Source organism: Ammodytes marinus (assembly GCF_949987685.1).
Source record: "Ammodytes marinus genome assembly, chromosome: 6".
In the NCBI taxonomy this organism is placed as follows: domain Eukaryota; kingdom Metazoa; phylum Chordata; class Actinopteri; order Uranoscopiformes; family Ammodytidae; genus Ammodytes; species Ammodytes marinus.
The window spans coordinates 13,564,539-13,580,171 of NC_137235.1; the positions used below are offsets into that span (position 1 = coordinate 13,564,539).

Consider the following 15,633-nt stretch of genomic DNA (forward strand, 5'->3'; position numbering starts at 1 on the left):
GCTACAGGAAGTGAAAGGAGAAGGATGCGCCCCATTCACCACCAATGGGACTACAGTGGGGAAAGTCAGTCTTCAGGGTTTACTGTCAGCGAGAACCTGACCTTGACTTAACACATCAACATCATATTTATATACAGTAATTTATTTTATATTATATGTATCTTCATTATTTGCTTTTACCAGACTTATTTATACAATTTGTTAAGCACTGTTGGAGAGAGCCTGAGCACCAATAATTCATTTGCTGACAACAATTTCAGTAATTGTTGTGCATGTGACAAATAAAAGTATAACATTCAAAGGACAATGGATTTGGATTACATGCTTACTTATTAGAATTGGCCATCATAGGCATACTTCACATTACTCATAACAAAATGGGGTACATCTGTGCAGACAGAGACAACCCTTGCCATGTTACTAGTCAACTCAAGTGACAAGAGAACCGAATGTCAACCTTGCCACAAAGAATTTAAGTAATTTTTCCACACTGGGTGGCATTTATTTGACATGTATAGGGTGGTCTATGAACATCCCTTGTACATAGTAGTATTTACTGTTCAAGAGTGAACAACTCAGACACACATTTAAATCAGACTGAAACCATCAACATGTTCCACAATCAAATAAATGTAGCAATTAAGTCCAATATAAATGATCAGTAATGTTACCTTGATCTTAAACCAATACGTCTGAAATGAAACCCCTTCCAATTTATTGCATGAGGAATCCCTGAAGCTAAAAGGTAGAGAGGGTGGGTGGGGGGGGGGGTGGGGGGTTATACATCCTCTTTTTTATATGCCAAACAACACTGGAATTGAGTGAACCTGAACCGATGCCGACCTCCTTTTTCACTCTTAATAGAACTTGTATTTCAGAGTCCTTATTTGACTCATTCAAAACTAATTCTCGGAGTCGGTAAAAAAAATAATATGGATGAGGTCATCCCCTTTTTCTTGTCTTATTCATAGGCTGCCCTTTCACTCCAGCTATAGACCCGCATCTGTGCCCTGCATTTAAAAATCTTGTTTAACCTTTTGTGTCACAGACTCTACATGTTCAAGAGCAGTTGAGGCAATGCACTCAACATCCTTGCCATTTTCAATCTAGTGGCATATGAGCCACAATCATCCCTTACAAAATCATACATAATCCTCAAGGTGCCCCCCCCCCCTCCCCCAATGAAATATAGCACACATAGCAACATGCAATATATATTCTCACTGGTATATACTGTATGTAATGCTGTGCTGCTTTTTCTCCACAATCTTGGCTTTGAGATGGAGGCGATTAAAGGTTCTCTATACGTGCTTTGATTCAGTCTGACCAAAAAAAGGAATACTTGTTTACAATGATCAGGAATAGGTAAGATTAATATAAATTACTGTGACAAATTTCCTGTAATGTCTGAGTGACAGACACTGTAACAAAAGTCAGTGCAAATGTATGACTATTTGGAAGAGAGAGCAACTCTGTCACATGTTCATCCACTCATATCCATTAAAGAAATGAGCACCATCATATTCAGCCTGTTAAAAATAAGTATTCATTACAGTTTTTTTTCGATCGCTAACCCACAGTGGGCACAACTGTAGCTTAATGTGCAAAACTCTAACTACAGTCTGCACTACCAACAGTCACTGGAGCTGAACAGTTCACTTCACCTGCAAAACAGGTTCAGTGCAGCAAACACTATGAACCAGCCTCATTGAGATAACACACACTGTCACTCAGAACATGCGCAGAGTACAAACACTAGCATCAAACCCCATACACAAATTACAAACTTTTACAGTTTTTCACAATTGCCTAAACACATTTTTTGGAACATCAGACACAATGTGCACAATCTGAAACTAATTTACCAACTGCTTAACCAATTCTGCTGAACTCCAAACACATTTCCTCCCTTAGACTCAAAAACACACATTTTTCACAACACTACACACAATTCTCTATATCTTGCACATTCTTCCTGAATTCTCTCTCATGGTATTCACACAGAACACACTGCCAATCAAATTTCTAAACTCAAAAGGCTTTTGTGCAGTTAGCTATAGAAGGGTCAGAGATGAGCTCCTGGTTGCTGTGATTTACAGTAGACTGCACATTTTGGTACAAATACAGTTTTTTGACGAATACTGTAAACACTTAAAGTGACTGCTACGACCACAGCATCACAACCTCTAACTTTTGTAACCAAGCCCTAAACCAAAGCACCAACCCTACAAACACGATATATGCTTTGCACTGTGTTTGAAATTCTCCAACACACTTCCTGAAAAAAAATAAACTAATTGAATACCAATCAGTCTAAACCTTAGCACTACAAATAGACCCCAGGTGAGCTCAGCTCCTTTCTGAGACAGTAAGAGTCAGTGGACGAGGAGGAGAGAGAGTGACAGGAGGACTAGGACAAAGAAGGCAACAGACACTATAGTGGACTATGTTATAGATCATGGCCTATCAATGAGGGAGCCTGGACAGAGAGTGCAGACCAACCTGAGTCGCTCCATAATTAGGAAATTTAGACTGGATATCAGGTGATCATTTCCCTGTTGCTTCTCAAAGGATGACATTGAGTGTGATGTTGATGAGGCGATGTGGCCAGACGCAAACAGGAGGCGGTATCCATAAAAGGATTCATAATCCAACCACCCAATTTCTTACAACACTGTTTTTTTTACCATTGTTCCCTAATTTTACTGTAATTGTTTCTTAGTTTCTTAGTACTGACACACTGAATTGCTTGAACTGCAGTCCTACCTATTCATTGTGTTTGTTTGAAATGGCAAAATAAACTATTCTACAACATGTGTGTTAGCATTTGGCAAAAACCGTAAAGTATTTGTTGTTACTGTAGGTGAAAGTGTATGAACATGCAAAGGCATAATTCTACTGATAAAGCATTCATATAGTGGTTTGCATTTATACTATAGTGTTTTCCATTCTGCACGCCAGTGTTCAATGAGTGCTAGAAATGTCTAGTCATATGATGTATGTGTTTGTCATTTGAAAAGAAAACTCCATTTAGTGAAGAGTTATATATATATATGATTTTATTCAGGACACATGAAGATCCATAGTACAATGTATAAAAAAATAGACTCAATACATAAATAACAACAAAAAGCACACAGTTAACATTGTTTTGAGGGTAAAAGTGTGCTTTTGCAAGAGAAGTGAAGGATTTTGCATTTTGTGTTTGAGTTTTGAAATTTGTGTTCAGGGTTTTGAAAAAGTGAGGTAGTCTATCAGGAAATGTGTTTAAGCAATTGTGAAAAACTTTACAGTTTGAATAATTTGAGTTATTTCACACAAATTACGTAATATTTTCTTTGATGAAAGGGTGAAATTCTTTCACATGAAATTGTTTACTTTATAACATACCAGGTTTTTTAGGAAAACAAAAATAAACAAAAAATTTATCTTTTGAAGTTTGCTTCAAAAGATACACATTTTGTATATTTTATTGAAAACATTTCCAAATGTAGTATTTATCTGTGTAAATATTATATAATTGTAATACAGAAATCAATTCCTGTAATGTTGTCATTTACTGTAAGGATGCAACTCTAAGCTGTTTGTTTGCTGGACAATTCGTATTACAGATGCAACTTTAGATTTTTGCAGATTGGGTTGAAATCTCAACCCTGCCTCTCTCAATGAGAGACCATGATTCACAACAGGGTATATCAGTGTAGCCCTTACTGTATTTCATCAGACATTACAGCTCTATGTCTTCCTCCACACATCAACACTCTCACTGCCACTCTTCTCCCTCCAACAACCTGTCTTCATTGGTCCATTTCCAAAAAAATATATATTTTTGAGCATTCCCTTTATACTGTATATATGTTCACTAACAAGTCTAAGACATCTTAGTGTTTCAGTTGAAATTGCAATCTGCGGTGTTTGAAATTAATTCTGTTTTGAATGTGTGGTTTACAGTTGTGGCAGCAGTGTAGCATTTGAAAAAAGTGCTGGAAATCCACAGTGTTGTGCAGGCTGTGGTTAAGCCATGAGATAGGTGTGTAGAGTTTTGAAAATTGTGTTTAAGCAATGAAAGACGAGCTACAGTTTGGTCCGAATGAACCGCTGTTCTGCATGCTGTTGTTAGAGTGTTGCACATGTTGCTCCAGTTGTGCCCACTGTGGTTTAGCAATCGAAAAAAACTGTAATAAAACTAAATATTTAAAAAAGCCTCCTACAATATATTAAAAAGCTTTTTTTTCAGGATTGCCTGTGTATATCTGAGTCTGTTCTGTAGTGAGGTCTGCCATCCATGATGCATCTGAAGATTCAAAGAATGAGTAACAGATCAAAGCTGACTTAGGACAGGGAGCGGCACCCCAAAACAGAGAGATGCAATCACCCAACTCCAGAGGGGCACCATTACCGAGAACAAAGCAAGTGTTCATGTGAGTGCCGCCGGGTTTGTGTTGATGGAATGGAAATAAGACAGCGAGAGAGTTCAAGATAATCTGGAAAACAGTGTATAGCTGCCCCCAATCATATTATTGTATCAATATAACATACCTCCCAATGTATCCCTACCTTTTGCATTTATATGATTTACGTCAAAACACAAAAAAAAAATGTTAAACGCGTAGCCCATGCACAGTTGTGGAAACGCAATAAATCCATGCTGCACAGCTCAGTATATCAGGTCATTACTATTCTGAGGGGATCTGACCATAGTCTGTGTCTGTGTGGTACATTAGGAATTAAACATGCACCAGCTTCGGGCGAGCACAGAAGGCTAAGCAAAGGGCAATTTGTCTAATTTAAATGTTGCCTGTCTGCGGAATAGAATCAAATTGTAAGAAGCCATACTGTTTTCCATAAAAAAAGAGTCGATGTGATTACTATAGGCCACAGCCAGGTTAGCTGGCTGAGAAGAGACTACAATTTAGTTATTCTCAGAGCGTCTGAGGCCTTAGAAGAAGACAGCTTTTAGTTATTCATCCAATATGTCAGAGTCTATGTATCATCCTCATACAGGTCTGACATTTCTCCCCACAGGAGAAGCAATACGTCAACATAGAACAGCTATATGCATTGTCAAAACACTACCACAAGGGGTCACTAACATATTGTGAACAAGCAGCCTTGGGTTGCAGCAAACATCAGTATATCTGAGAGTTATCAGCACATTGTCAAAGACTGCATTAACCCTACCAAAGAAAGAGGGGAGGCATATGGCCAACAAAAAAATAATTCTGCATTGTAAAGTAAGAGTATGCCAAAGTGTATAAGTATTCTTAAAAAATATGAATTACTGAAGGTATATGAATTCAAAACAGACTATAGTGTGTCACATAGGTTAAGAATGTACAGTATAAAGGTAGGTCATGTCTTTTGACTGTACTCATAGGCACCACAATGGAAATAAGCCTTTGGGCTTTTTGTATCATCCCTGACTATTTATGTATTTTAATGTATGACACAGAGTGCTGATCATATTTTATATCAAAATGATCAAATCTAAATCTAATCAAGTGATACTTATTTGTCATTGATTACAGCCGTGCATGTAACATGGCTTACCTAAAATAGAAGTAAGAGTATGGATATATCCATATATTCATTCAACAATATAATTTGTTAGATTGTGCCACCCTTGTGTGCCTCAGGTAAGCCATATACCTAAGAGGATAAACAACATAATTACTTCAACGAGAAACAACTCTCCCATCTGTGATCACAGATGCAATGCAGATGCAGAGTGTTTGCTGCGATGAACTCGTATTCTTTAGAGATTTCGTACCTTGACACGGCTTCAGCAAAGTGTGTCTTCATTTATACAACTTCTATGTTATTTCCCTTGAGAGATCTGCCATCCAAGCACTATGCTATTTGAGGCTATACTCATTGTAATTAAACACACCGTCTTCAAAGTCAACGTTTGAAAATAGGCAGATGCCGTGTGTAGCAAGTTGTAAGATATAGTGGGACGTGAATATAACGATCACAACATTAAAAATATAGACGGTTGACAAATTAAAGGAAAACATACCACACATAAAGTGGCCTAGTAAGGTGTTGGGCCAACACATGCTGCCAAAACAGCTTCAGTGTGCCTCGGCATTGATTCTGCACGTGTCTGTAACTTTATTGGAAGGATGGATCAACTTCCTTCCAAACTATATTTCCTCATTTGGTGTTTTAATGATGGCGGTGAAGAGTACTGTGTAACACGTTAGTACACAACCTCGCATAGGTGTTTCACTGGGTTGAGATCTGGTGACTGTGCAGGCCATAGCATATGATTCAAATAATTGTCTAAGGTGATCACTAGGAAGGACGATTTTGATTAGCAGTGACCATTTATGACAACTGAACACAAATCAGGCCTATTGTTCTCTTGTAGTATGGCACACATGCACTCGCCACTTTATTCCACATATTGTATACTAGTACCTATGGTCTACTTATAATGAGGGGTCTATGTGCTGCAGCTTATTATATACTATTACAATACTATATAGTATCCCTGTCTATGTTGTTTTCAATGGACTGTTTTTGCTGACATGGGCCAATCACATCCTGCATTGATATTCTCAGTAACATGAAGTAGAGTTGATTTTTTATGTACATATTATCTACATATCGTCCTTACATATTGGTGATGAAACATGATGTGTCCTTGGATTTAAATGTACTATAATGTCATTTAAGTCACCATTTCTATTGAAACTGGCCAATTGAGCAGTTTTTTAGAATAAAGCTCAAACCATCCATGACCCGACAATGACACCTCTATTTAAGTCACATACATTGTTTCCTCCTGCTATTTTAAGAGAAAATAAGAATCAAATGGGCCTGCATAGCATTTCTATACAAGCAACACAGCATGTCAGATGCTAATTGCTAAATTGCACCAAGCATCTGCATTTTTTATGTTGCTCTTCTAATAATGTATTCAGGTTTTTCCTTTAATTTGTCACTCATATCATGATCACAAACCACTGTAACTGCTTTATGCCGCCATGGCTAATTTAGTGGGGTGAAAAAACTTAAGTGTGATATCAAGAGTTAATCAAGAGATGTTTTCTCTTCAAACTATAAATAGTACACAGGATGGCCAGGCTGTATATTAAATAAACAACACCCAGTGTGGGAAATACCCTTTCAGTAAGTCAGTTATTGATGATGAGGTGGACATTTGGTTCTCTGGTTACTTGCACATTTAATTGACTAGTAAAAAGGTGACTCTTTCTATGCACTGATCAACTTTTTGAGGTTAAGGATAATGCAATTCAAACTGTCAGGGCTAGAGACTTCACAGACATCACTTAAACAACAAAATGTTCCCAGCTTTTAATGTACTGATCATTCACCATCAATATACAACCACTAGATGGCAGCAGAGAATAATGTTTATGGAGGAAACTTTGCTTTGTGCAAAAAGTTCAGCTTGATGTGTCTGTAGATTTACATAAGGACCGGGTAAGCATCAAAGTGTAGAGACAGTGTATAAAAGTAATGGGGGGACAACACCACACAACCATACAATCTACTAGTCAGTATGTGCATGTGTGTGAGATCAAGGAGATTAAATAAGCCATACATAAACACGTCCTTTCACATCTGACACTGAAAATGTATGCTTTTCCAGATATTAGATGTGTCAGTATAAAAGCCAATTATAGATAAAGCAGCGCTTGCAGTATTCAAGCCGTGCTGCTAAGAACTCCTCCAGATGCACCATGCAGTACTTCTAATGTGAAATGAATGTGTCTCAGACGATGGTGGAAAAGTTTATTTGTGGTTTGTGTGTTTTCTTTCAGAATATGATCTTAACAGAGGAGACCTAGCCATTATTAGATAGACGTGGAAATGTCAAATCATATTGTTATGCCTACTGTACACACAACGCTATATTGCTCTCTCTGTTGTCTTTAATAATCCTATATTGAATTTACGCAGCACTTGTGTCATTCGGAAAAAAAAATGCACTCCGGTGTCTTTGTGTCTGGGCTTTGAGAAACAACAGTCTGGGTGTTCAACAGAGTATTGATTTGAAGAAGTCATAAATGTGCTCTCGAGGTTTCCATATAGTAGAGTCTGAATTAAATCTATGTGGTAAGTGTGGTATTTGAAAGAAGGAGAGAATGCTTGGTTGACTTACATCAAATTCATTGAGGGCAGCAGCCAGTTCTCCGATGCCAGCGTGTCCGTGCTTTTCATCAGTGGGTGAGGTGGCCTGAGCAGCGCTGGAGATACCTCCTATGGCCTCCTGGACCTGCTTGAACACATAGTCTCGGTTGGCACGGGTCGCTGCCACGTCTGGGTGGCGCAGGAATGCCTGGGAGGCCGTGTACAGCATGGTGGCGTTTTTCTTGAGGGCCCCACGTGCAGCTGCCATCTCATCTCGACATTGGGGGTCCTTCAGTTCCTGAGAAGGTGACAAAAGGTTCTCAAGTGAGTACTAATACACATGTAAGGTCAGTCTTTAGAGAAGAAACATTGCCTACTTTAAAACATTTTTTTTATTGAACCTGTATTTATACTCGAGAAATCAATTGAGGGGTGACCCTCATTTGCAATGATGTCGAGTCAAACAAATGCAAAGCAAAAACAACAATACCTACACAATATACAATGTAAATACATCGAATACACAACAAGATGAGAAAGAGACAAAAACAACTGAAACATTGAGACTGAAATTAAAATTAAATAGGTGAAAGTACAATACAGCCTAACAATAAGAGGTAGAGGTCGGCAGATTTAAGATAATATGTCCGAATTTGTTAAAGGATATGAAGGTATTTATTAAAATGTGTTGCTGTAAGTTGTTCCAGGAGTCAGGTGCACTGAAGCTTAAAGCTGTCTGTCCAAGCTCAGGTCGGGCGTGTGGAACATATAACATGAGCACGTCAGTGGAGCAGGTCTGATAAAGCCCATCTGAAATCGGACATGCAATCTGAAAATGAATGTATCCTTGACAACATATAAAATGGCAAAAAGACATGGAATTTTGCAGCCGTCATAAACCACTGCAGGGTCAGACAGAGAACAGACTAGTTCGTAGTTCAAGAAATGTTCTTTAAAAACAAAAGTTCATGTCCAATCTGATGAATTGCTATTGTCCCAACCACACAAAGCTAGGGCAGTGTCAGCAGATGAGCTACGCTGGAGCTGAATGGAATTCAGCGCAGTGTTTTGCTCTGGGACATTTCAGCACGGTGGACGTTTGCCAAAATGAAACTTACAGGGGAAAATTCTTCAAAAAGGTGTTTTGTCACACTGGGGCCATGTTGGCAAAAATACGCTTCACTCTTTCAAGTTTTATCCTCCCAGGTCAAAGTAGCACTGATGTGGATTTTTTGCTGATTTACAGTAATGTCTATTCTAATGTTACAGGAATTTTTAGAATACAACAGATCATACACAGTTATAACAAATTCAAGCTATGTTTAGCTGGGATGTTAACAAACTACACTTTAACACTAGATCCGCCACCATTCTATTTATACCTATAACCGCCAGGTGGGTCAAATTGACCCGTGCATTTCTAGTGTGATATAAAGTCATGCATTTGTTTGTGTAATCATCATCTGTGTTTTGGACCTCTTGTTTTATAATCTAAGTAGTCTTTATTAATCTGTAACAACATTAATCACGTTTCGTAGCGACTCAGTAATGAAACTGAAAGTATATATAGTATCGCAAATATATTAATGAAAACAGACGGTCAAAACAGCGTCCAAATGAGCTAAAATCCTAAATACAATAATTAGTTTTAGGTAAGCTCTAATTGATTATTCATTTATTTGTTCACACGTTGACATGTTTTGAGGCGGAGGATCCCTCCGACGCTCTCTGTCTGGCTCATCTGACACTCAGCTGTCAGATGAGCCGCAGTGTGCGGAAGACAACGCTCAGTTCTGATCTCTCGCATCACTCATTTCACTTAGTAACTCTTATGTTGTTAGGTATTTACCTATTTACCATCTTTAATTTATTGTAAGTGTTTATGAATGACTGCACGTACAGTTGTCAGATTGCGGACCCCAAACAATGTTGTTGCCTAGCAACCTGCTCGAAAATATTCCATTTTCCTGTGCGGGTCAAATTGACCCAGTGCGTGGTTCTAGGTATAAGTGCCTGTTTTTTTAATCCAGATTAATTGTGACTTTATTTAACCATGGGGAGAGCATCACAACACAATTTTAGGAAAAGTCAAAGAGTGGGGGGCTTCAATATTTTGTAAAAGTATAGTTATGGGCAGTTGAAAAACCGCCATGGGTCAAATTTACCCCGTGGCGGTTCTAGTGTTAACAAATACAGTATAAATGATCAGCATGGATAAAAGACACCACTCTTGATGATATCATAATGGTATGACTTTAATACAATAATTGATTGAAAATGGGTTCCTTCTTGCTAAAATAACCATATTTCCCCTATAGGAAAAAGTTGCATCTAAAGCATTCAAGAGACAAATACACATTATGCAAATGTGATTTATGGAAACGATGCATGGCATGATGTTGGCCAATAATTATTCTTACATGTGACACCAAACAACTTTTAATGTTCAGTAATTGATATCTTGTCAATCAGGATTCTCTCTGCACAAGTCAGATTGTAGCTATATTTGTTTTCAATCGCATCGCTTCCAGATGAGTAACTGAAATGATAACAGCTTGGTTTGAGTGGAAACTATAACATTGTTTCACCATTAATCTCCAGCCTTCCACCAATAATCTGCTCCGCACCTAAAACCTTTACATGGCGTTGGAGTAGCTGTGAAGACACCATTCTGAGCTTTTTTTGGATTGGGAACTCCCTGTGCCCTGAATGAGACACACAAGTCAGAAGTATTTTACTTTTTTTCAGAGAAAGAGGGCCTTCCATTTACCTGCTGTCTCCGGGCTGCCACATAGTTAAGCTTCACCATCTCTTTCCCAAACTCCTTGAAGCGGTTGGCCAGGTCCTGCTCATTGGTGGCATTCTTTACTCCCTCCAGGGCCTCCTCCACCTGTCATATACACACAAATAAATACTGGATCTTCCAAACACTCTGCAGGGCGCACATCAAAACTAGCATAGCTTGATCCATATAGTAGTTTCATTTCCTAATATATCTCAAGCCATAAATGTTGCAATCTATTTTAAAGCCACACAGTCACATTTTTACTCATGTGTAATTGCAGCTAACTATAGAAAGACTATAACCATTTAGTTGTGTGATTTTAATGGGCTTCATTTCAGCGATCTTTTTACCCCACCTCACCACCGCCTGTACATTCCAATTCTAATCTATTGTATATCCTTAATAAAAGCAGATCACAATATTTAGTGATAAAAAAGAGTGAAGAGAGGGTGAAATGGCCTTCGAAGGCAAAGGAGTATACTGGCTTGATCAGCTGCGTGACCGGATGTTTGGCGTCGAGCACAATAGGGTGGATGTTGCAATCTATTTTAAAGCCACACAGTCACATTTTTACTCATGTGTAATTGCAGCTAACTATAGAAAGACAATCTATTTTAAAGCCACACAGTCACATTTTTACTCATGTGTAATTGCAGCTAACTATAGAAAGACTATAACCATTTAGTTGTGTGATTTTAATGGGCTTCATTTCAGCGATCTTTTTACCCCACCTCACCACCGCCTGTACATTCCAATTCTAATCTATTGTATATCCTTAATAAAAGCAGATCACAATATTTAGTGATAAAAAAGAGTGAAGAGAGGGTGAAATGGCCTTCGAAGGCAAAGGAGTATACTGGCTTGAATTAAGCCCCACTGTGGGCCCCAAGAAGAACAGCTGAAAAAAAGAGAACAAGTTACAAGTGTGTGTGTGTGTGTGTGTGTGTGTGTGTGTGTGTGGGTGTGTGTGTGCGTGCGTGTGTGCATGCGTGCGTGTGTGTGTGTGTGTTTGTGTGAGTGACAAAGTGTGGGTGAACGAAGGTGCATGGAAGCCTGTGTTTGTTTCAGTTTACACCGACTGCATGTCATTCCTATTAGCAACCCAAAGCCTTTCAAGGTAAATAACTGAGACACACGTGTTCTTCAAATCACTCTACTGTGTAGTGAGTGACTGGGATGGGTGTGTGTAGCTAATCACTCTAGGGTGTGATATTAAAACAGCCAGATGTGTGTTCCCAAGATACTCCTCCGTGTCTCATCTATATGCTAATGTGTGCAGAGGTTGTGCTTAAAAGCATGCATTGCTTCTGTGGATAACACAGCACCAGAAAGTAGTCCAAGTTTTAAAGTCATTTATTTAACAACTGGGGCCTCATTTATAAAGGTGTGCGTAGAAAACTTCCCAAAACATTGCGTTCGCACAAAGCCAAGAATGTGCTGCGCAAAAAAAAGTTGAGATTTATAAAACTGTGCGGCGCACTGTTGCACGCAATCTTCCCTTTATAATTATCCACCTGCGGTGAATTGTGCGCAGACGATCTCCGCCCGTGTCATCCCACTTCACCTCCCAGTTTCATCCCACAATCTACCATACATGGCGAATGCTAAATAGCTCCTGAATATGATGACGCTCTTAATAAGCACGACATTTTGACTGACATGGGGAAAAAAGGGAGGCAACCAGCCGCAAAGAAAGCGACTGGGAAGGAAGAAAGCCCGTTGGGAAGGAAGAAAGCCCGTGCCATGCGTCGCTGTAACTGCCACTAAAACACAAACACACACGGGCGCGCTGATCACATATCATGATTGGTACAGTCGTTATAGTCTTTGGTAAACTGTTTTGCCCAACTTTGTACTGTATGAAATATCACGTATTAGCGAACCTGTTGGACTATATGTAGGCCTATATAAAATGTGTTGTGAGAAGTGAAATAATGCATTAGCCTATAGTCTATTCCAAAGCATTGTTCCCTTTCCGTGAGATCCACACATTTCCAACAACAACGTCAGATTATAGTTTAAACTTCCAGGGTTAGTTGTTATGGGAAAGAGATGCATAAAATAATTTGCTAAATTCATAACATGATTTTATCTAACGAAATATTTAGTTTTCAGTAATATGTTTGGCCTTAACTTTGTACAAAACTACTTTTTACGCACAGCCTAAAATATTGACTTTGCTCTCCCGCTGGCCACTCACGGACACACCTCCCGACGTATATGATATTATTATAGAGTAGAACTATAAGATTACATGTAAAAATATAACCAAAACATGTATAGGCCTACTTGATAAGTAAATCAACCTACATCATTACTGCATGCCATAGACAACAGTAGCCTATATTCGCAACAATAGGTACGCACATGTAATTGATTAAATATATTGGGTGCCATGCATTTCACAAGGATATGTGTGTTTTTCCGATGACAGAGCTTTATTTCGTGGTGTTGCCATTGAGTGTCGCTGATTCCCCGAGTCAGGAAAACCTTGCGTGAGCTCTACGCATGGTCAAAAGTTTGCGTGGGAATACGCACACTTCTCCGCAAATAATTCTTTTATAAATACCACCGTTTTGCCACCGCACATTTGACCGCACATTCTGCCTGTCTACGCAAGGTTTTTGTGCGTAGAAAGCTTTATAAATGAGGCCCCTGATGACCACAAGCGCTTTAAGCACACAATGCATGCCAGTCATATTAATGAAATGGACTCTATCACTTGCAAAAAAAGGTTTGGAGAGTCTATGACGACATGTTGATAAATAAACAGTAGCTCACATATCTGACAGCAACTCATACTCAAAATGCATGGCCCTACTGTAAGGAGGGAACGGGATCATGCCAAACCGCAAACACCTTGCTGCAACAACTGCTTGAGAAGTGCACTTAGTTTATTTGGCAGAGGAACATGAAGGATGTTCTTAAATAAGGTGATGATCCGCTTACAATTTTGAGGTGGGCCAGCAGCCTCATGACATCAGCCATGTCTGCGAGGATGAGCAGGCGGGTGACAGCAGAGAGCAGGGCGCGGGCGGCCCTCACCATGGTGCCGCGCTTCACTGAGGAACACGGGTCATCGGCAAACTCCGACGAGGCAATACGCATGGTCTCTCCTGAGTGAGGGGGAAAGGACACAAGTTTTTAAGTGGAACAGATGTGACATGGTTTGATCTTACCTCAGCTTGGAAAATGTATTAATATGATTACTATTAGTGAGCATACTGAATACACCGATATGTGTGTAAAAAGTGGGTAAACTGTTTCAATAAGGGTACACTAATAACTGTTAGTTAATGCTTAGTTAATGCTATTAAGAGTTAGTTAATGCAAAGTTAATGCATACTAAGCATTAACTGATGAACTGCTTTGTTGCTTATTAAGCATTAACTTAGTCAATGTTCGGTTAACCACTAATATGAGTAGTTAACTAATGATTGGTTAAGCATTAATTATGCAGTTATAAATGGTTAGTTAATGCTTAGTTAGATATTATAAAGTATTAACTAAACATTAATTAATTTACCCTTATCGTAAAGTGTTACCAACATTGTTTAACATCAGTTGAAGTGAGCTAATGTTGTGGTATAGAATATTTGAGAGGACAGGTATTCCCTTAATCTCTGTCTGAAATGTATACAACCAATTCAACTGACACCTCCTCTAATCAAATTAGGGGCTCATACAACTATATTGAAATTGTTCTGAATTTGGGTTTGAGAAATCAGTGGGCTCGCACACCAGACGCCTTACAGAATAATCACGACGGTGAATGTGCCCCCGCTTAAACCATTTCACCTTAGGTCAAGTAATGTCCTCGAGAGCCTTAATGCTGCCATGTCTCTGAGAAAAACTCATCCCTCACAGCCTGAAGAGAAATAATGATGTCAATGGCAAAGTGGCATTGGGTCAACACTGGCAGGGGGGTCTCTCTCTCTCTCTCTCTCTCTCTCTCTCTCTCTCTCTCTCTCTCTCTCTCTCTCTCTCTCTCTCTCTCTCTCTCTCTCTCTCTCTCTCTCTCTCTCTCTCTCTCTCTCTCTCTCTCTCTCTCTCTCTCTCTCTCTCTCTCTCTCTCTCTCTCTCTCTCTCTCTCTCTCTCTCTCTCTCTCTCTCTCTCTCTCTCTCTCTCAGCACAATACTGAGCAAACCAAGCTGTTTTTCCTACGGTGCTAAAACTGACACAAAAATTAATTTGGAGAAAAATGCACCTGACGGCTGACGCATCCTAATATGTGTACACAGGTCAGTTTAAGAAACAACAAAAAAACAGACATGCAAAGGAAAACAAGCTCATAAACACACACAGAAAGTTATTGTCACTGTGATAATTCTGTCTGGCCCAGTGATGAGCTATATGGCAGTACACCAGGCCTGATTACTGAAGCCCTTTGTGGTCTGAAGTCAACATCTATTATATCATTGTGATAAATATAGGTTTAGGATGATGAGGTCACAGATATAAGGAGGTTTGACAATTCACAATGGTGTTAAGTAGGCTGCCACAATGCCATTTGGCAGAGGACACCTCCAGTCACTGCTAATGGTCTTGTAAAAAGCTTGATACATGGTTTTGAGTCTAGTGAAGACCTAGAATATCTCAGAAGTTATTAATACAAAATGGGTTCCCATGATAACCTGACATGTAATTATATCCCACCTATGAGTGTCAAAGAGATAATGAAGAGAGAGCCTTATCAGCAAAGGCAGTGCACATATCTGCTAAAGAGCTTTTGAGCATGCCCAAT

At 39.1% G+C, this 15,633-nt stretch overlaps 1 protein-coding gene across 1 annotated transcript in view; it reads right to left on the bottom strand.

The window, feature by feature from the left end:
* The window catches only part of ctnna2 (catenin (cadherin-associated protein), alpha 2), a gene marked incomplete at both ends in the record, with an annotated part of 341,788 nt that overhangs the window by 267,993 nt on the left and 58,162 nt on the right, over window positions 1-15,633 (bottom strand). Inside the window, 3 exons of the mRNA XM_080028673.1 lie at window positions 8,135-8,401; window positions 10,874-10,993; window positions 13,838-14,004. Coding sequence (XP_079884799.1) covers window positions 8,135-8,401; window positions 10,874-10,993; window positions 13,838-14,004 — 554 coding nt within the window. The remainder of the gene's footprint in view (window positions 1-8,134; window positions 8,402-10,873; window positions 10,994-13,837; window positions 14,005-15,633) is intronic.